Source organism: Orussus abietinus, unplaced genomic scaffold, assembly GCF_000612105.2.
Source record: "Orussus abietinus isolate OABI.00-Male unplaced genomic scaffold, Oabi_2.0 scaffold206, whole genome shotgun sequence".
In the NCBI taxonomy this organism is placed as follows: domain Eukaryota; kingdom Metazoa; phylum Arthropoda; class Insecta; order Hymenoptera; family Orussidae; genus Orussus; species Orussus abietinus.
This window is the reverse complement of record NW_019394356.1, coordinates 133,320-154,624: the sequence shown is the minus strand read 5'-3', so window position 1 is coordinate 154,624 and position 21,305 is coordinate 133,320. Positions and strand designations below refer to the sequence as shown.

General features: G+C 45.7%; 1 protein-coding gene across 4 annotated transcripts in view; it reads right to left on the bottom strand.

Annotated features, from left to right (window-relative positions):
• Positions 1-21,305, bottom strand: part of LOC105697665 — a 70,530-nt gene that overhangs the window by 8,172 nt on the left and 41,053 nt on the right. For all 4 annotated transcript variants that reach the window (XR_001103866.2, XM_012421195.2, XM_012421194.2 and 1 more), the window contains one exon: positions 141-1,418. Coding sequence is in view for 3 of the 4 variants with exons in the window: in XM_012421195.2 (XP_012276618.1) it covers positions 141-1,418 (1,278 nt within the window). In the remaining variant the exon portion in view is untranslated. The remainder of the gene's footprint in view (positions 1-140; positions 1,419-21,305) is intronic.

The following is a 21,305-nucleotide window of genomic DNA, read 5'->3' as shown; positions in this document are numbered from 1 at the left end:
TCGCAAGCTAGGACCCATTGTCGTACCTAAAATCGGACCGGACCAAACCTAGCATCTAAGCAACAAAGTTTTGGGTTGAAGAGAATTTACAGATCACGTGTAGCTCGCATAATCCAAGATTACGGTTCTCTGAGTCTCACCTGATTATGGACGGTGGTCGTGATTAGGTGCCTCTGGAGCTCGAGAGGTGAGTGTTCCCGCAAGATGGCGGCAATCTTGGTGGAGTCGACATCTTTGACTCTCGCCACCCTGGTGGGTGACACCAGAACCGAGTCCAGCGCCCCCAGCCGCGCCCTCCTCTCGTTGACGCCGGCCTCCACATCGACCTCGGCTTCGTGCGGGAGGGTCAGGTTCGCCAGGACGTTCCTCTCTATGGTCCTCGTCCTAAACCTGTTCTTATGGGCCTTGTTGGAGACCACGGAAGCGAAGGCGGAGGTCTTGCTCCTGATGTTGACGCCGCCCTTTGGCGAGGACGCGGGCACGGCAGCCGGCGGCTGCGCCCGTTGAGCCCCGGGGGCGAAGACCTCCAGCCCGGCTCGGAGCCGGTCCTCCAGGCCGTTCCTCAGGGCGGACAGAGCCGCCAGCTCTGTCTGCAGCTCCTGAGCTCGGGCCCGACTCGACAGGGTCTCTGCCTCCAGCTCGGCAACCTTGTCCAGGAGCTGCTCCTTCTCCCTGCGGAGCGCCGCCACCTGGGCCCGGTTCGACTCCTCGGAGACGTCGTCGCCGGCCCCCTCGGTCCGGATGGTCTTCCGGGCGGCCTCCAGCGCGTCCCCGGACACCCTCAGCTCCTCCGGGGCCGCGCTCTCCAGCCGACCCTGAAGGGACTCGACCTCCTCCCGGAGCCGTACGCCTTTCCGGTGGATCACGTCCAGCAGGTTCCATAGCTCGTCCTCGGCCTCGTCCAGGACTTGTCTGGGACTCGCCGGCCTCGGGATGGCCGTGGAGGCGCTGTCCTTGGAGGACGTCTCGGTGCTGAAGCCCGAGTCCTGGACGGTGGCGCTGTTCTTGTTGCCTCCGCTGTGCGAGTTGCTGCGACTCCTCGGCAGCGAGGACCCCGAAGAGGTCTCGCCCTCCCGGGCGGCGCGCCGCCTCACCTTCCCCGGCTCCCACTCGGCGATCCTCCTGGAGGACGGGCTCGAGAGCGGAAGCGGCACCTGGGAGGTCGGCGCTGATGCCGTCACGGACGCGGACGTGGACGCCGAGGCGGCCATCTTGTGCCGGAGGTTTGGGAACGTCTCGATGACGAGGTCCCGGAACTCGAGGAGGGCGCCCACCTCATTCTGCAACTCCTGGAGGGCCACCAGCGACTTCGCCTGCTCGCTTATCAGGTAGTGGAACGGCCCGGGACGCAGGGGCATGCAGTCCATGCCACCTCCGACGCTCACCACGGCGCCTTCCGTCAGGCCGCTGCTGCACTGCTGGAAACGGAACGAAAATTGCCGGTTAATTACTCCGCTATCGGTGCTTCCCTTTATCTTAAGGTATTCGGGATGAAAGCAAGCAAAAGTGTGCATTTTCAATATGGCGACAACGCTTTCGGATATTTTCTAATGTTGAGCGAATGTAATGCGGATGTAGTGGGAATAAATTAGATCCGCGGAAAGTCTCTCATTTATATTAATGCCTGGATCGGTTGGTTATTAAATATTTCTAGTTTCCAGTGCACGCCAAGGGGGGAAACAGCCGAGACGACGCGGAGATGCGCAAGTAATGGCGGATCGGCTGGGTCACGTGAGAGTGGCTGGTACGGCCCTCCAAAATTAAAAGTAGGTCGCGCCTCCTCACCGATTGCTTTCATCTAACCGCCGGTAACTTCTTCTTCGCTGTGTTTCGAACGGAAGAGAACTTCGTGCGTGACACGAAGCGGTTCAGCGGTGAACAAAGTTTCGTGCCAGCTACGCGAACGTCGGGATCGATCCCGGCATTAAGTCGGGACAAATCGGACGACAATAATCCCGTCCAAGATGGCCGTCGAACGACGACAGTTTCTTCGTCGATACTGCTTGAGTCGAAATCTTAGCCCTGCTTTGAACCTGTATAACACAAGTAAGCCCTATGTTGGTCCTATTTCAATCGTCAGGTCCTACTTCGCGAGTAGAAATGATAATAGGGCCCTGATCAGGACCCGATATTATCTGAAAACACATTTGCGGCCTACAAATAAAGGTTTTAAGTAGGACTAAGTTTCGACTCGGATACCCTTTTTCATATTATATTAAGACCCATTTAAGATCTATAATTAGAGGCATAAGTAGATTCAAAACATCGACTCAAATTTAGCCTCAAAACCCCCGTATAAAAACCGAACGTATCAATAAATCGTCCACAAAAGCCTAGTTTCTTTTATTTTTAACGCACGTACTCCAACCTACTTCTGCACAATTTCAAATTACCATACGATTTACATCCGCCAGTAGATCCCCATTTCGCCCAACTCCCAACTTTCCTGAATGAATCGCCGTCCGTATAATAAATCCCATTCGAAAGCGTGGAATAAATCCCCCGGAACTTCCAGTTATCACGTGGCCGTGCAAGGTTAACAAAGAATTGCTTGCGCGATTCTTCGTCTCTTCGAGATAGGGACTTATCGTCCCGTCGGGAAAGAAGAAAGTTCACGGCGGATGTCTTCATTGAGTGGGCAATCTGAATTCTGATCCCTAAATGACTTGTCGAATCAGGCGATTTAGATATAAATCAATCCTAATTGAATCAACGGCTGTTTCTGTGGGTGATTACCAGCCAACTTCCTAGTTGTAAAGGCCGGGATTGTAATTGCAACGATAATAGAGCTTTTGGGCCATGGGGGTCATTCTATTGTAAACCAAGACTGGCGTGCGAAAATAAAGAGACCAGCAAATACGATTAGGCAGATCCTAATCATCGTCGCTTCTTGAGTCATTGCAAGGGGATATAAATGTTCTAGACAGAGTAAAGCAATCTTCGAGGCATCTGCATCCGGGTGCAGCAACTGAATAGGAAAGTGCAGCTCCCTGAATAGGAAACGGGGCTTCCGTGTCAAAGTTCCGCCAGGGATCGATGAAGGCCTCGATACAGGATGAAGTGTGAAAAGCTGCAAGGCGAGGAACGGAATCTGATAAATGACGTGTGAGTAAACGTTCTCGGATGTACTAAAGGTCGACCGTGGTTGCAAGACACAATCCTCTAATGGAATGCAATTATAAGGATGACAAAGGCGAAGGTAACTTGCAATTCAGGGTAGGTCAGGGTCTGATCCAAACGGACTACCGATCGGCTTTCATCGCAAACGATCCGATGACGAGGTATATTCTCTAGATATTATTCATTCACGGCCGTTTCAAAATCATCCCGTGATTAGAGCGCGTAAATAAGGTCAGAGAGGTCCTGATTAAATTGCGACTAACTGCAGGTGATCTTGAAGAAATTGCATTCAATTTACATCAATGGAACTTCTGAAATCATAGGAATCGTGGGTGACCGCACATTTGAAAAGTTATATGAACCACCGACAAACTTATCGATGTGATTATTTTTCAGCGAAAGTTTGGAAAATGTTGCTCAAAAAACTCCAGACAAGTCATTAAAATTCCACATATACGTTTTTTTTTTTTTTGAAATAACAAGAAAACTGCTATGGGATACCCCTATTTTTAGAACTCTCGAAGATGAAACCCCTCTTAAGTTATTTGATCACTTTGAAACATCTGCCGCTTACATCAGGATCAAAGCCCCGCGACTCTGCAACGGCCTTGTACGATTCAATAATTTCTTCGGATGACGACTTAATCGACTTTCCTCGCGCAATTGTCGACCACCCAGATATCACGGTATGGAATCAGCAGGCTCGAAGGATTTACGATTGCTCGTTCATCCCCTTTATGAGAGGCCATCTTAAAATCGTAACTTCACGGATGGGTAAAACGACCATGCCCGAAGAGGATGCAGGCGTAAAGCGGTCGCAGATCGGCCATGAACGAGACGAATCGCCGATCCCCGATATCGGATCGAAGCAAGGATTCGAACGGCGAGTACCGGCATCACGGATGCTTGAAAGTCCTGCAGCCATCTCCTGGAATGAAAAAGTAGAAATCCAGGCTTCGCCTGACTTGTGCTCCCGAGGTTTGTCCTGGAATACGTTAGGGCCGGTCAGGGTTTGCCAGGAACCGAAAAAATCCAGACAACCACATTTTCTCGGACTACCCATGGTCGTAGAAAAATCAGAATGTACTGTAAAGAAATGAGAAAAAGAAAAAAAAAATAGTGCAATCCCAACAAAAGCCTCGGGAAGGTGAATAGAATAAATCCTAACGCAGGAGATGCTGGATAGGTTCGTATAAAATTATTTAAATAAATTGGAGATGCGAGGTTCACCTATGGAAATTCGCAGATTTCTCGGCCGATGCGATGCCGTTTAACGATGGAATCCCGTGAATGAGAAATAGGGGAATACGTCTTACCTGCAGAATTTCTACGATTAATTGCATTATCGTAAAGACGCCCGGGGAATGCGAGGGCGAATTCATATTCGTTTATTCTTATTTGAATTCTCGATTCGCAAATACCTCCGACGAGGAGCGCGCTGGCGAGCAAGGTTTATAATCAGCCTCGAAGGAGGTATCGATAGTACGTCATTGTACCTGAGTGCCTGAACTACTCAACGGGCCTCGTAAATCGGCTCGAGGTAGTGATAAATCGATTGTCGCAACACTGAGAATCATGGCGAGATGTAATTTATCGGCTCATACAACAGACCGTGTTACCCGCGGAACCAATCGAGTACAGACCTTAACGTTAACAACCACAAGTCGCGGAATTACGCGCAACCCCTAACGAAGTAGACAATTTCATCTGCATCGATCAGCCCGGCATCGATAATCGAAAGGAACGAGAATTATGTCCTATGGGAAACATACCACCTTGCAAAAAACAATGCATGGTCGCGACCTTTATTATGAGTTTTAAAGAGTTAAAAGTCAAAGAAAACTATTAGATATCATTAATTTACTCTTAATTATTCTTCCATGAAACGCCCTTATGTGTTCGATATCGGTGGATTTGGATATAATAATTTTTTTTTTCACTTATACTGTTCTTATTTCAACTTTAAATGTAAATGATTCAATGAGAGAATAATGCACTGACGTTAGCGAAAACGTTTACGTAAATTGAATTCTAACACCGAAAAATTACTATAAATAGTAATGAAATGAAAAAAATTACACTATCTCGATCGAACCCTTAATGTATTTTGAAGCGATTACGTTTCACGAGGAAACTGGTCCCGGGGAAAAAGAACTGGAACGTCGAAGTGCGTGACTTTGACTGGGATATACTTTACTCCTAACTATTTAAAGGGGTTAGGAAAAAACTCTCGCAACCATATACCGACGTTAATGGCACATCCCAGAACGCGTAATTGCAGGTAGGACTGAAAATCCAGTTATAATTGCGACCGGTATGGAAAACCTCGAGATTTAAGAGACCGCCGTGCGAGTCTAGTCTGATGACAAAAAGTGTCTGGAGTATTACGTGCACGCATTCTCCTTTCGTTTCCGCGAAACAACGGAGCCGTTAACCTAGTGCCGAGGTCTTGAATCAAGAACTTCCGGTTGGTGCCCCGCAAAGGGCGCTCCCTGGATTTGGATTAAGAAGGTCGCATCGAAGGATTATTCGCTCATGAAATCGTGGGTTTTAAGGTGAAGTGAAACCCCCCTCAAATCAGTCGCCTCGAATAAAACACTTTTTTTAAGGGCATTGGATAGAGCTGCCTGAAACTTTGACACATGTACCTAGGAATTATCCTGACATTTTCAACATTTGCATATTTTTAAAGAATTTTTTAACTTAGCCCAGAGCAGAACTACAATGAGCTCTCATATTTCAATCGACCTCCAATTATTGAAAGCTCTAATATGAGAAACGAAAGGGTCAGAACAATTGTACGACAATTTAGAGCAGTCTGGTAATCGAGCATGAATCCAGAGGATTTACTTCGACTTCTTTATAATTATTGCACGAAAATGACAGATGGAGTATGCCATTTAGTACAATACTCAATATAATTCGACACGCCTGTGAATATAAAAACGAGCGTCGGCGATGGAGGCATGTAGAAAAACCTGTTTTATCGACGTCGATCAAGTTCCTCAACGTGTTTCATTTCACCTTAAGTTGGGCTAAGTTGGCTAAGTTGGCTTGAGTGAGGTTATGTTGGGGGAAGAAAAGATGGCGCCCGATAAGCGTCGATCGAGGTTAGTGCCCGTTTAAGGCCTCTACATTATTCTACTCATTTCCCAAGGTGCAGAATTCTTTACGACTTACGATGACCAAAGGATTTTTTCACAAGAACCTTGAAAGTTCTTGCTGACGCAACGGAGATCCTCGCAACAATGGCGCGGTGATTATCTGCTCATCAAAATTTATATCAATTTTTAATTGGGATGAGAGACCCCACAAGATTTCTGAAATATACAAGGTGTTACGCAATTCGTGCCCACGGTTTACACGTCGTTATTCCTTTAAGAAGCGGAGTAGAAAAGTTCTGAACAGTTTTTGTCTTCGGTTGATAATTGATTATAATAATTTAGTGAAAATTAGCCAACCAGACGCATCTATCTAACCATGGCCGATTTACTCCTCGATCCAACCTAACGATCAATAACGCCGAAACACAAATTTTATTTTTCAAGTGACCAGTCTTTCTGTAATTTTTGCTACCACGTACCTGCTTGGCTATTTTTCATATAATTATGGTAGGTCAATTACGCACCCTAACTACGAAAACAAATTGTACAGGCCTTTTCGACTCTATTCAACAATGTGAGCGATGGGTAAGCCGTGGGCACGAACTTTGTTACACTCTGTACAGGTATATACACGAATACTATCAGTAGAATCGACTAAAATTTAAATTACATCGTTTCGTTGGGAATATTTATGTACCGAAATTGATGTACTCGGACGAAAGAGTACGCATTTACATTGAACCCAACGACCACTTTGACTCCCAACCTACGTCCGAGTCGGCCGTAAAGAAGGATCACCCATGCGCGCGAGTCTCTAAGGTGGAATCCCGTGATTCACGATGATTATCGGGAGTTTTTCCGAGGAGGCAGCGGCCCCGCAGCCGATGCAACGCCGGCAATCATCCTCGTAATAACGGCGTGGTCGCCGCTCGTGCGCGGGTGTCACTCTTATAAGGAGCGCGAGGCCTACGCGAGGTAAGCGAACTGGACTGTATCTACGGGGATCCTGTTCGCCTCCGCACCTTTCCACCGCGGAATCGCATAGGAAGGGTTCGAGGGCACCGATGGGCGTCGATACGCCCCTGGCCGTCCCCTGGAAGATGCTCCTCCGGGGCCGAAGGGACTTTTTAGTCCTCCGAGGCAAGAACCCTCTTCCGGCCTCCGCACCTTGTCTCTTCTGGTCTCTTTTGGTCTCTTTTGGTCTCTTTTGGTCTCTTCTAGTCTCCTCTCGTCTCTTTGCGGGTCTTTCTCTCTCGAATGGCCACGAGAGTCGATATCGAGGTGGCACCGGCGCGATCTCGATGATAGTTTTCCATTATCCAGGCGGTCATCCCGAAGAACCAATGGCTGCATAATGGCGAACCGATGCTGGTCCCGCAAAAAGGCGCATGACCATTGCACAACTTGTCCCGCTGGTTGTCGCGAGAACCGATCGCTGCATAATGGAGAACCGACGCCGGGAAAAATGCCCGACGATTGCACAACTTGTCCCGGTGGTTGTAGCCGAGAACCGATGGCTGCTTCATGGCGGTACGTCTTCGATGGTGCCTTGACAAGTTTCCATTCCCAGATGGGCATGAAAGGGACGTATGGTCCCGAGGATGAGTATTACTTCAAAATGATGGATATCTCGAAGAGATGAGTAAGGAACGAGTTCCACGTTTTACTATCGATGTATGTATGTGGTACCTATCCACCTCCAAGGATGCTGGATTGGACTCGACTCGGTAATAGTGCGATCCTATTTGCTTGCCTCGGATCGTGATATTTTAATTTTTTGGTCTAATTTCGAAGCTTTCCGTTTTTTACTTATTTTCCAAAATGGGGACGAACGAACTGTTGTGAAGACCTCGACCTGGAGTGCATCCTTTTCAAGGTAGAAGACGACCTAGAAATATCGAGGGCAGGTCTGTGATACATTTTGTAATGCTTTATGGACATCTTCGAAGTTTTGGATTTTTCCAGTATTTTATAGAACGATGGAAAATGATCGGGGAAGCAGTGGAGTGTATTCTTTGCAAGGTTGAAGACAACCTTTAAGAATCAAGGGCAGGGCTAAGTGCATCAAGGTCCACCGGTAGGTTTGCACCCTTCCCACCAGTTCTTGGCGTGGGCGTCGTAGATGCCTGCAGACATTTATGCACTTCTTTCTAGAGATTCCAGTTAGTCTTGAAAGAATATCCCTCGGCAACGAAGGAGCCCAGACGTCTGGAATCGCTCGGTCAAGACTTCCAGATGTTACTAAAATTAGAAACCTTCCATGAACAAACTTACTCCCCGATATTTTTCTTTTCGCCATCGTCGAGACTGCCCGCGCCACCAATTACGCCACGCAAAATGGAAAAGGGTTAACATCCCACGGAATTTTTTAAATATAATTCCCCCTCCGAGCCAGCGGAAGAACCCGACCAAATTTCTCCGGAAACGACCAAACTTTCTCCGCGTGCAATCGGGAGTGTCTCTTCGATTCTCCCTAAATCGATCGGCCACCTCGACGGAACACGAGAGCGGCGTCGTAAAAAGTTTTTACGGGAACAGTCGACCGGTATTGCCACAAAAGAAGAATCGTAGCTCGCGACACGAAGTTTTTTTACATATTGGAAACTAAGAAACCATCGAAAACACGCGAAACAAAAAGTTATTAAAGCATTATAAGGCATTGACATTATCTACAATGTTTCTTTTCTTGAAAAAATGACAACATTCTAACATTGTTACATTACGATGTCAAATCATTTTTTCGTAATGATCAGAATCTCATGAGGAGTGGAATAAGTCCAAAATTATCACGCTAGAACCATCTTAAATTCATTTGCATATTGAATATCTTGTGGATCGGAGGAAGCGGTCTTCGCGCCTCAACAGAAAGCGAGAACCATTTTTTAGTTAATATCTTAAAGGAAACGCCTTACGACGTCAATATGCTATATGTAAAGTTTTATCAAACGTGGTTTAAGAATAAAGAAAATTATAAAAAGGAGATCTGATATTTGTTGTTCACACATTATAAATTCACAAGCTGGTTTAATAAGTTTTCGTTAAAATGCCCTGAAATTCTAATGTCATTTATACGTTCACAAAATTGCACCCTAATTCAAAGGATCGCATCGAATTTGTGACTCTCGTACAACTAGGAGTTACAAAACGTATGAAATTTGCAATCATTTTTAAGGATGCGTGTTGAAATCATGACGATTTGGAAAAAAAAAAAATCTGTAAGGACATATCATTTTTGTTCGAACTCGCAAGTAACGTTTGCCAATCCCATCTCGCATGTTGGATGATTTTCCACCTTCGTGTCGAATCATCTTATCGAGCGGAGCACAGGGCGCACTCGAAGATGCCCTAATCGAACCAGACCGACCGGAACCCGCGGATTTCCCGAAGGCTTATCCTTCAAGTTCCTTCAACTCGCGTAGGTCTGCAGCCCGGGGCTTAGCTCCTTGTCTTCGTTAACCATGCGAGAGCAGTCGGGACTATAAATAGGATTATAGGTTCGTAAACTCGCCACCGAGAGCAATTTCTTCATTGCCTCGTACACGGCGCTCGACATTGCACGCGTCTTCGTGACTCCGCCTCTACGGCCACGAGGAAAAAGGAATTCGACCCTGACTCATACGAACCAAAACGAGAGACCACTATCTCGAAAAAAAGGAAATAAATAAATATATGTATAAATGCAGAGAAAAACTTTCTCCGGTCGCAATGGAAATCTCACTTTGTGAATTTCCCTCACCCCTACGAGGTCCAGCTTTCGAAGTTTCGCTTGCTCTTTCGATAAAAAGTGCGCCTGGCATGAAACATTCATCTTGAAGATCTAAAAACGTAAATGGAGCACGGGATTACGGCATGAAAGTATTTTAGTAACCGTTTCAGTCCCAGGGGTCATTGAAAAAAACCGTGTCGAAAAATGCCGGCATGGTAGCGGCATGATAGCGCTCTGTATTTCAATATCTCTAAGAGCACCGTCGGTTGTCCATGCCGTTTAAATGCACTGGCTTTTTGAAATCTAATCAGCGCGATCGCGCTGCTTGAGACTCAAACGGCTAATTTGAGCAGAATTTTATGAAAAGTGGAGTGATCGCTCGAAAAACGAACGTGTTATGAGAAGGCTTAGTCGGCTGTAGAATTTCCATTAAACCGTGTCCTCCACCCGATGTGGGTACCAGGATGGAAAAACGGAAACGCAGGGAGAACGAAATCGAACTCTTTGTGCTCGAGGTCTTTTCAAAAAACGGGGAGCCAGCGATTAGCAGCAATGGAGCTTCTTTTTACGGCATTACGTAATCGACGCCAACACCAGTCATTACGAGTCATTGTGGCGTTGACTCGTCGAGATTGTTTCCGCCAGGAATGCACGTAAAGTGGCAACGGTCCTTTTCCTGAATTGTTATCTCCATGCAATTGATAATTATTCTCTAAAATTGATATCAAGCGTTGGCGAGGTCTCACTCTTGGTGACCGATCGTGAAATTCGTCCGCTCATCGAAGACCCGTAGGATGTAATTCGGACAAAGTGGGCTAAGTGTTGACAACAATGGGGATTAATTCCGTGACATCGTGTCATTGACTGTCGACAATTAGCTGCAATGGAGAACAGTGAAATCTGCGTCATCCAGACCGGCCACAGACATCGAGCCTCGAGTCACGGCGAGTCATCGAGGCGTCGACTTGTCGAGGTTGTTTCCGCCTAGAATGCCACCTAAGTCCTTCGTCGTAACTCGGTTACATGACGAGGTTATGTATTTTTTTTTTTTTTCCCCACGCGCTTTTTACGTCCCAATTTCTAAAGAGCGCTTGCCAGGCCGCGGGAAATCTAAGAAAACCGGAAAATCCGAGCATCATGAAGTTACCAATGGTCGAAAGAGTTGTAACACTCGGATTCACGATTGATCATCGGCGACCAATTGCTCCACAATGGGAAGATGGTTCTCATTAAGATCTTTTAACGGAAAATAAATGTCATTCAATACGGCCCGAACATAAAAAAAAATAAAACACGACATTAGCACGGGCAGGGGCGGACACAGTACTCAGAGATCTCTGATTACCTCGAGATTTCAACTAATGACTATCAACTACCAGGTGTAAGACTGCGAAGGAACTGGTCTTCTCAAGATCGTTAGCCAAGAAATAACTGCTATCAAACGTGCAATGAGCAAGCTTCTAAAAAAAGATGAAAAAGTCATATTAGAACGGATTTTGTTCGAAAAGCGAGGTAGACAAAACACTAAGAGATCCCCGATCACCTCAAGATCCCGACGAATAAGTAGCTATCAGCAAACAGGTGTGATGCTCCGCAATGGAACAGCTGGTTCTCTTCAAGATGCCGAGGAATAAATATTATCAAACGTACAATGAGCAAACTTCCGAAAAAGGATAAAAAACGAAATTAGAACGAATCTTTCTCGAAAGACAGCACTCGGAGATACCCGATTACGTCGAAATGCCGACGAATGGGTATCAGCGACCGGTCATCCTGCTCCGCAATGGGGCGATCGGTCCAGGGCCGGCTCGTGCTTTGACGGAAGACAAATAGCTTTGAATAGTGCTTCACGAATTGATCATAACCCTTGTCAGACCCTCCTCAGACGAGCATACGGGCAACTCGGGACGGAGGAACCTTCGCTTCCAGAGTGGCCCACGAATGACGGGCCCGATGATGCCACTCCTACGCACGGTCGTACACGTGTGCCCATGTAAGTGCCCATGTACTTCCGATATAGCCCCGATCGGAGGAAGAAACTTTTCAATGGGACTTTGTGCTCAAACCTGGAGCTGCTCTTCAGGGAATCAAAGGTCCCAGGTTATAGTGGACCACAGCCCGAAGGAACGTCGCCGATAAAGGACCCGACTACGATGAAAGAACAAAGGCTGATTTGACGAGGCGGAGACTGAATCTCGTTTGAAGGAGCCGAGGAGCTTCACGGGGTTTACATAACACCCGCCCGACTCGTCCTCTTATGGAATTTATCGATGGTCGCATCGATATAAGGAGATCGGCGACGACCAGCTGTCGTCCTGTGCGCTGGTCCTCGGCGCGACACTGTCCCCGTGTCGGCCATGGACCCGTTACTCAACCGTGATCCCGATTCGCAACCCCCTTACATTTGATTAAATCCGGAGACGAAATGGACCCGACGATCGTTCTCGATTCGTCCGCCCGAATACATAATCGGTTCCCCGAATAAATCATCGATTGCTGCCTCGGTTGCGCGATCCTTCGAATTTAGGAACACCCACAAAGGCGAGTTTCCTGCCGGTTAATTGAGGTGCGTGTAGCTGGCACCCCCACCTTCACAAAATTCTAATTTCTTTATCTTACCATTTTGTGCTCTTCATGGATGTATTTGGCGCAAGTTTTTTTCACACCGATGGTGTTTTTATGGTCATTCAGTTTTACTTCGATCTCTTTATTAACATTCAAATGAAATAGCATATGAAGTATTCAAGATTAAACTTCGTACGAGAACTTCTTCCCTATTCTGTAAGTGTTGCCATTTTTGGTGAGCAGGGTATGTTCAATTAATTGACACGAAATTCGGCCGCGTTAATCGATATCAGCAGTAGCCTAATGACAGGATATCGCCTACAATGGCAACATTGACAAGTCGACGCCATTACCGACAACAATGGCGCGAGTGAATTACTTAACTCGGCGATCCCGCGAGCCGCGCTATCGGCTAACATCGGATCGAGTAATTAATGGTTCACTGCTGAATGGCCCTAATTACGGATACTTACCGGTATGCGATCTGCGACGCGATCGGGAGTTGCAAATGGAATTGTTGCAAGTAATGCGGTAGATAGGTCTCGTAATGGCGACTCTTACTCGTCGAACTCGACTCGGTAATCGCCCTTCGATTAATATCTTACATTAAGGGGACGAATACGAGTACTCGCCGTTCACGTTGCCGTTTTTCAGGGTCCTGAATTAAGTAGCTGCTTTCCGTGAGAAATTCGGAAAGTAAATTGAGTACTTGTAGTTGTGACCAAAATTGCGAGCAAAAGTTGCAGGAAAAGATCTCAAGGAGCGAAGTCATCGATCGCAACGGTCGCAAGCAGCTACCACGAGGGCCAATTTCATGAATCGTTTGCGCCACTTGCGAAAGTTGCGAAAATCGAGTCTCGAGTAGCCATTTTCGATGCAATTCTGCGATGCCTGGATCGCCATCCGTCACCGCGTTATTACTTTCCAACATTGCCGTCAGGTTTATCGAACGCGGAAATGGGAATACGAATAACGGATTGAACCTTGGGCGGCTTTCCGATGAAATCGCAAGGTAACTCCCTGGAATTGCGGTTAATTATGGAAGTGCACGGAGGTGTTCGCAGGGGATGTCGGATCGGAGGGTGGAGTCGCGAAGCCCATATCTGCCGCACCCCTGACCCGCAATCCGTCATCCACAGTAAATATATCCACTTGTCTCACTGAATCACCCCCAGGCAGCATGGAAAACATCTAAAAACGGTCTTACTAGGCTTTTCGTCCCACTTAGAGGGCGACTAAAAGGTACGGCCTCAAAATGGCGATGCTCCAAACAGGAGCGGTTCATATCGACCAAACATCCGCCAGCGAATTATGATAATCGATGGCTGTACCCATCGTGGTACCACCGACGAATGTTCCATCGTGTGTTCAAATAACACGGTGACCGCAAATTTTTAGAGATTCTAATAATCTTGCAAAACTGGGACGCATGCCCGTTTCATTTCTTCGCACATGTGGAGATGAGGCATCAATGGAAATGAGGTTTCTTTATGACAAAGGAATGAGGGCGCATTTTTAAATGTCCCTTTCCATTTCTAGGTTCTAATACCGCAGGTTGATGTCCCATTCTCTGTGAAAGATATGGCGAAAGCGTTCTTATACAATCGCGGAGTACCACCGTGGAGATGGGAGACTTTAACGCCCGCACGAGTGACAATGAGTCGCACGCTCCACGTACGCCTGGACCCTCCAATGCAGTGGATTGCTCAAAAATACGTATTTTATATTTAAGGAGTTGAAAAAACAAATTATCATTAGTCATTAACTTAACCACATAATTTGTCCTTTTTATCAAATTCTTAAAATTCGCATTTTCAGCCATCTACTTCATTGAAGGATTTCAGGGCATTCCGACACCACAGTTGCCGGTGTCCCGCTGTAATAGGTAACAAATTCATACAGTTTTTGCGCAGATCAATTTATTTAATTATCTCCGGTGTATGATTCATACGCGCTCACCTGCGCCTGCAGCTAAAGCGGTCAAAGTCATATAAACCATCACGTATCCCCTTTCACGTCGAACAGCGCAACTATTTTTAGCTATACCGGGGAATACCATAATTTTGCAGCTTCCTGGCTTAAATAATAAATATCGGCAGTTGTCCCGTTTGTCATGAAGGGGAAAAAGGGTAATGGCGGTAAGTGGGCATGCATGCCGCAGCTTCGCCTAGGGAGATCTATATTAACCGCGCATGATATATCCTCGAAAATTCAAAGGGAAGCCATTAGCCTAGAGCCTGCCGATGAGTCCGCGAGGATAATCGATACGTTTCACCGGAGCTTATCGAAGATAGTTCTGAAGCGAGCCTGGAGAAAATCGGTCCAGAGGATGTCGCGTTGATTGCGAACCGGCTTTATGGCCCGTTGCGTCGTCCGCGGGCATAAATCCAAGAGACTTTATGCATAACGATTTCATTTCGAAAACAGGGGCAAAAGATTACCCGGGGACCACTCGCGTGCCATATTACACGTAATACTTCTAATAAAAAAAAATTAACGAATGGGACACTTTCAGGTGAAAAAACTGGCAGGCCGCACCGTTGGCAAAGTCGCTGAAAGATGCTGGCTCGGTTTTCAGGCGAAGCGATTAAGGCGTTATTATTCCATTAGGGTAATTAAAAATGTAATTAACATTAATATTTATATCCAACGGTCTTGTCAGGACCTACGTGTAGCTCATACTCATTAACGCATTCTCGCGTTAAGGAAGTGCATGACAGGCGAGAATGCAAAAAATGTACGAGATGCAATTTCCGGCGCAAAGCAATATAAGATTCCGATGAAATCTCGATTCTGGTCTGGCCGAGTGATCGACCTAATTTCGCAACAACCCACCTCCGCTGGAAGGAAAGTGGAAGAAATGAAGGTGGATATCGGAGCCCGCGAGAAAATAAAAAGAATGACCAAAAAGGACTCCCGGCGATGCATTGGATGATCGAACGTCACGCCTAAACAGGACCGGGGAGAAAACGAGGCCGCAGGATGTCGCTGATTGCTGATTCCTGCGGTGTACAAGCTACGGTTTAAGTATCACGTACAAGCACGGGTGCGCACGTAGGTATGGGTGCACAGATAACGACAATAAAGGCGGTGCACTCGTGCGCATTTAAAAGGAGAAATTGGCGAAACTGGAAAGAGCGCTCGTAAAGCTCGCGACAAATCCTGCGATTTCCATCGGAACGTAAAGTGCATCCTGATATCGGAAACTTTACGATTAAACGCTGGAAATGGGCGAAAGGACGAATTTTGAATGAGACAGGAGTCCCGGCTTATCAGCGACGAACATACGAGAAGAGTCATGGGCTCACGAGGTGAATAAAATCTAGTTGAGGACAATCTAATAAGGTTATCTCGTAATTGTAGGTACAGGTGTCGATATCGATGCCATCGAATGTCGGATTTCATTAAATTTGAGGACGTTCCGCGTCCCGTAACGCGAAAACCTTATCTCGCGAATTGACGTAACGCGGCACAGGGTTAACGCGAAGCGAAATAACGGGAGCATCGATTTCTCGTTACGACATCGAAACCGGATACGGTCACCGTGCCGCGATTGTTCCTTCTGCTTAGATTGGCGGCCCATCGATCGAATCGATCGAATCGAAACGAAACCACGAATGCGAGGTGAAGCCTCTACGAGTGGCACCTTTCATTTAGGCCAAGAGAGGCAAAAAGTAAAGATCGAGCTCGAAGCGCATTAAACCGAAGATTCGACACGGTTTTAATGATTCCAGTTGACTACCTGTGTTTGGTTAATTGGAGATGACTTAATAAATTATTTCGAAAGCCTTTTCTACTCAAACCATAAGAGAATATCATCGAATCTCGAAATTTGACAGCAAACGAATGATAAAGATTGTATCAGATGAATTTTCCTGTTGAGGAATTAGATCGTGTTGGTTAGCAAAAAATAATTCCAAGCTAACTTATGGAACGTTAAATCGAGGTATTGGCATAATTCTAACCGATTATAATCAACTGGGTTGGACAATCGATGTTTCCCACTAAAAATTGCAAATATATCCTCGGATTTCGAGATTTGCCAGCGGACGAATTAAATAAATTGCATTATACCAGCTTCCTTATTAAGAGACTCGATCGAGTTGCGCAATGTATTTGGCGCGAGCTATACTGAACGAGGAAACTTTATTTTTCCTTTCGTTTTACTACGATGAGCATTTAATAAAGTGGTCGTTTTTTTTTTTAGTAATATCGACTGATAACATAGTGTTCCAACTAAAAGATGTAACAAAGATTAGATTGGAAGTGATTTGCGCGGCCATTAATGCGAAGTTACCTCGTAAGCTGAATCGAGTCTATGAAACGCACAAAACAGCTTCTACTGCAGGGTGTAGAATACCCCACGGCCCAACGCCATATTAATACGGCTGTAATCTTGGAATATCTTTGCAGCTCGTGTCGTAAATAATAACTAATAGGCCATAATCCGTAAGGTTATGGCTGGGCTGTCACGTGCGTCCAGCAACACCTTCGATTATCCTGCTTATGATGGTTGCGTGGCCACCTATGGACCGAAACCTCGTGAACACGGCGCAAGGAACATTTCGTCGAATACATTAGAATCTTGGCCTTCGAGCACTGATCTATATACTAACTGGATAGCTGATGTCCTCCAAAATGGCGTGCCATTTTGAAGCCACCTAGTTATGTGCATATTAACTAATATTCTAGTATTTACGCATGAGTCGAAACTTTTGCACATGCGCACACGTTACTTCCTTAGTATCGCTGCCCATCTGTACTTGGCGCTGGTGTGCCTCGAATTCGATGAAGTCTTTTCCGTATAGAAGAAATAGGTATCAGCTAACCAGTTAATATATAGATCAGTGCCTTCGAGTAATGTCTAACGCCAAATGTCGCTCATCCTCTGCCAGCAACAATGCGCATAGACTTCTATTGGTTTTATATATTCTTGAGAGGGCTCGAATTTTTAATAAAATAATCCGCCCATGAAACTTGCACATGACTTTATAAAAACATTATTGTCTTTCATTCTTATTTAGTACTTACAAAAATAATGATAGGATATGTCACGGGAAGCACGTTTTAATTATCGAATTTCGAATTTGTGACATTTTCATTTCATATCTTTACTTGAGAGTACCTCTCAAGCTATCGTATTCCTCTTGCATGATCGATCGACGTAAATATGCTTCGGAAGTTACGCGAAACTATGCAAAGTATGCTCCGGAATAACAAAACGTTCGAATGTCCGCATTGACACGAGACGAGTGACCGTGAACTTGATATTGAGGAGGAAAACAAGATCTTCCGTGACGATGAGCTCGACGTAAGCATAACTCGAGCCATTTAAGAGATTCCGCGTAAATCTGTTTGTATTCCCCGGCGCACTGAGTAAGAGCATCATTGCACCCACAGACGGCTCGTTGCGACATGCCGCATTTCATCCGGAATTCCGTGAACGATATTTATCCCCGACGTGTTCAATGATAAGTACAATGGGAAGCAACGGGAAGCGACTGGAAGCCTCTTCTTATCCACTTCGCGGTGGTACTCGTTTCTCGAACGTCAATGACCTGCAAAACTTAACTCGGAAACGTGACCTTCCAAAATTCAGGATTTTTTAAAATAAATTCGGAAGTTCTCCCAGAAATGACTGATATCGAAACGAAGTCTATTCGCGAATTTCCTGTGAAAATTTAAAATCTGGCGAAAATCGTACAGCTTCATTTTTCCGCATGCCTCCACATTTACTAATCTTCTAAGGGCTTTGTAAATATGTCTTAACGTTTCGTAGCGTCATGCGGTAAAACTAATGAAAGACATTTTAGGAATACTTGAAACGGTAATCGTATGATGGACGAGAGAAGAGAAAAAAATGAAATTCCCAGATCGGAAGTGCGCGCTTCCGTGATTCATTTTCTCGTTACCTCCAAGGTCGGCTCGCTAGCGAACCGTGCTACCTGTGTACCGAGTGCAATTGTTTCTCTCACGAGCGTTTCAGATGCAACTCCTGGAACGTACTTAGAAAATAGTGGCTTATACGTAATTCCGCATTGAAAGGCGCGGCTGAAAAGGAGGCGCAATCTTCGTGAGCTCTTCAGCAATCTAATTGAATAGCCGCCGCCGATGCGACGTGTCGGGGAATAACTCGTGCATACTTTAGAGTACATGTTTACTCGGCCCGAAGACGTAACTCACGAATGATAGTTGCGAACGGCTATTCAATTCGCGCACTCCTACAGGTACGAAATGTACCGTATTCCTGACATTGCGCCGTAAAATGTCGCGCCAGGCTTTCCTTGAAGCATCAATTGTTCCACTGAATTCCTCTGAAGCCGGCTCCCGATTGGAAAGAATTTCAACCTTAATGAAACCATTATAAAGAAAGGGACTACAATGACAAAAATCGGCTATTATAACTCAAGAAATTTATTGACATTCCCGCCCCGATTTATCGTAATAATATTATTATGCTAGTTATAATGGTACATCGATTATTATTGCGATACAAGAATGATTAAAAAGTAAAGGAGAGATTACAATAAAAAATGGAATTATTATAGAATACGTGAGATTAATTGAAACAAAAGCTGACGCACGGTGTTCGGGAAAATGAATTTCTGTTTCATTTCAACCGTTTTAACTAGACAAATCGGCCAATTGGCGAATTTAATTTAATTCGCGTATTCCGGGATTAATGTAGCAGGACATTAACGATATACCGACAGGAGGTATCACGGCTTAGCTTCGCACCAGTGCGATTTCCGATGCGATGAAAATTGCAGAGGCCCGAGCAACAATGAGGATAACTGCACGATTGTATACCGATGGAATGCGTACGTAACATCGATAGAAACGATGCCTGTTAAATAGTCGATCGTTACTGTCATTGGCGATTCAATTGGCGGGCATTCGGAAATTAAATTCCGTCGATGCATCGTGATTTTTATGTAATTTCGCGAAATTAAAACAAAGAAAAGTATCGATGCAATAATGCACGATTGCCCGACAATATTAATATAACGCAATATTGTTATTTCAGACATACAGATAATATACTAAAAAAAATCAATTTCTTCATTGAACTAGACATCTTCGTTAGTGAGGATTTATGGGAAGCGGGGGGCAATTAGTGAAACATTTACTGAGAAAACCCAGTCCGCTTGCATGTTAATAAATCAACGTGCCCGTTTCGGAAAACGGCTAAGTTTTTCCAGAGTCATGCGTTACGGGACTCCGGATGTCGTAAGACGAGCATGCACCATAGATCCAACACTTGGCTCATTCTTCGAGTAGTCACGTATGTGCCATAAAAAGCGGTGATACCCCGTTATGATAAAAGGGGAAGCACCGTTTCCTCGTTTCCCAAGGATGGAAATGGACACCTGGTAAACCGAGACACGTTAATTACTCCAACTTTGTACATAAGAAACATCCCTTTTTTCCTGCTTCCACGCAGTGCACATCGGCAAAAGAAATAAAATATTTATATAAGAATGTTTTTCTTTTTAATTAATCCCTGCTGGGGAAAATAATTATTCATCTTCTCCCGTCGACGGTGACGAAATAGCAGGGTCGATGCAGTTCTGTACCATTCTATGACGCATAGTAAGACCTCGCAGGTAATACTCGAGTACTCGTCATGTACGCAGGGATTCTCCGTTACGTCGCGTGTTGAAAATGCTTTTTTCAGTATATTAATAATTCGTCACGCACGCGGAGCAGAGGTTCTCCGTGCACTTGTAGTGGCCCGTGGTCGACGGCGCACTTGGGTACGTAAACGGGAACGTAATTCCCGGGAAATTAAACGCAACTGCGTAACGCACCGCAACCTGCGCCGTAACAGCACGTCGGATGCACCGGGACATTAGGTACCCCCTACCATTTATTTCTCCCCCCTTCGAGTGCGAACTGCAATTCTGAATGATGATTGCCTCCACAAGCATTGCGTTCCGTGGTCATCCGAACGCAGCATGAGTCAATATTTCCGCACCTGTGTTGACCGAGCACTTTCGAAGTTTCATTTTCCAGATTTACCGTCATTTTTCTGCAGTGCATTTATAGATAATCGCTGATTTTCAGCATATGTAAGAAAATCTTTGGATTTCAACGCTATGAGGAAAAGCAATCTCACAAGTAACGGTGAGAAAATTTCGATGTAAGAAATCAATACTCCGTACGTCGTCAAATATTTTCTTGGATAACTCAGTTTTCAAAGATATATAAGGTATGGAAAGTAGGAAACTTAAAAGACTAGATAATTTAAAAATGCCGAGCTCTAAGAAGTGTCGCGTCTGAATTTCTGCGCAGTGATCGAAACGTCATCGTTCAATGTCCACCGATGCATTTTCTATTGATTTATTCTGCATTTTCAGACACGCTCGAGGACGACCTGCAGGAGCAGGAAGCGACCAGGAGCAGACCTCCCACCTGGGGAAGACTCTCGGCGAACAGGTGTTCGCTCCAGGTGACAGATGGCAGGTGATGGGAAGGTTCTCTGCATCGGCAGTGAAATCACGCGCATGCAAATCCAGTACGGGCTCTCCGATTTCGCAGGGGTGCATCCTGGCTGCCCTCACTTTAGCACTCGAACGAGTACGAGTAAAAACGGTACGAGGTGCGCCAATTTCTAATTACCTGCTGGTTGCGCCTAATAAACGCGCCGGTACACGCGTGTCCGCGATTGCGCGTTACGCCGTGCCGTTACGTACCCCAATTACTATACCGCGAAGGAATCGCACCGCTATGCGAGATCCGCAATTCGCGGACCGTAAAAAATCGCCAGACCTCCGTATTCAGGGTAAATAATTCATAAGCTCGAGTTA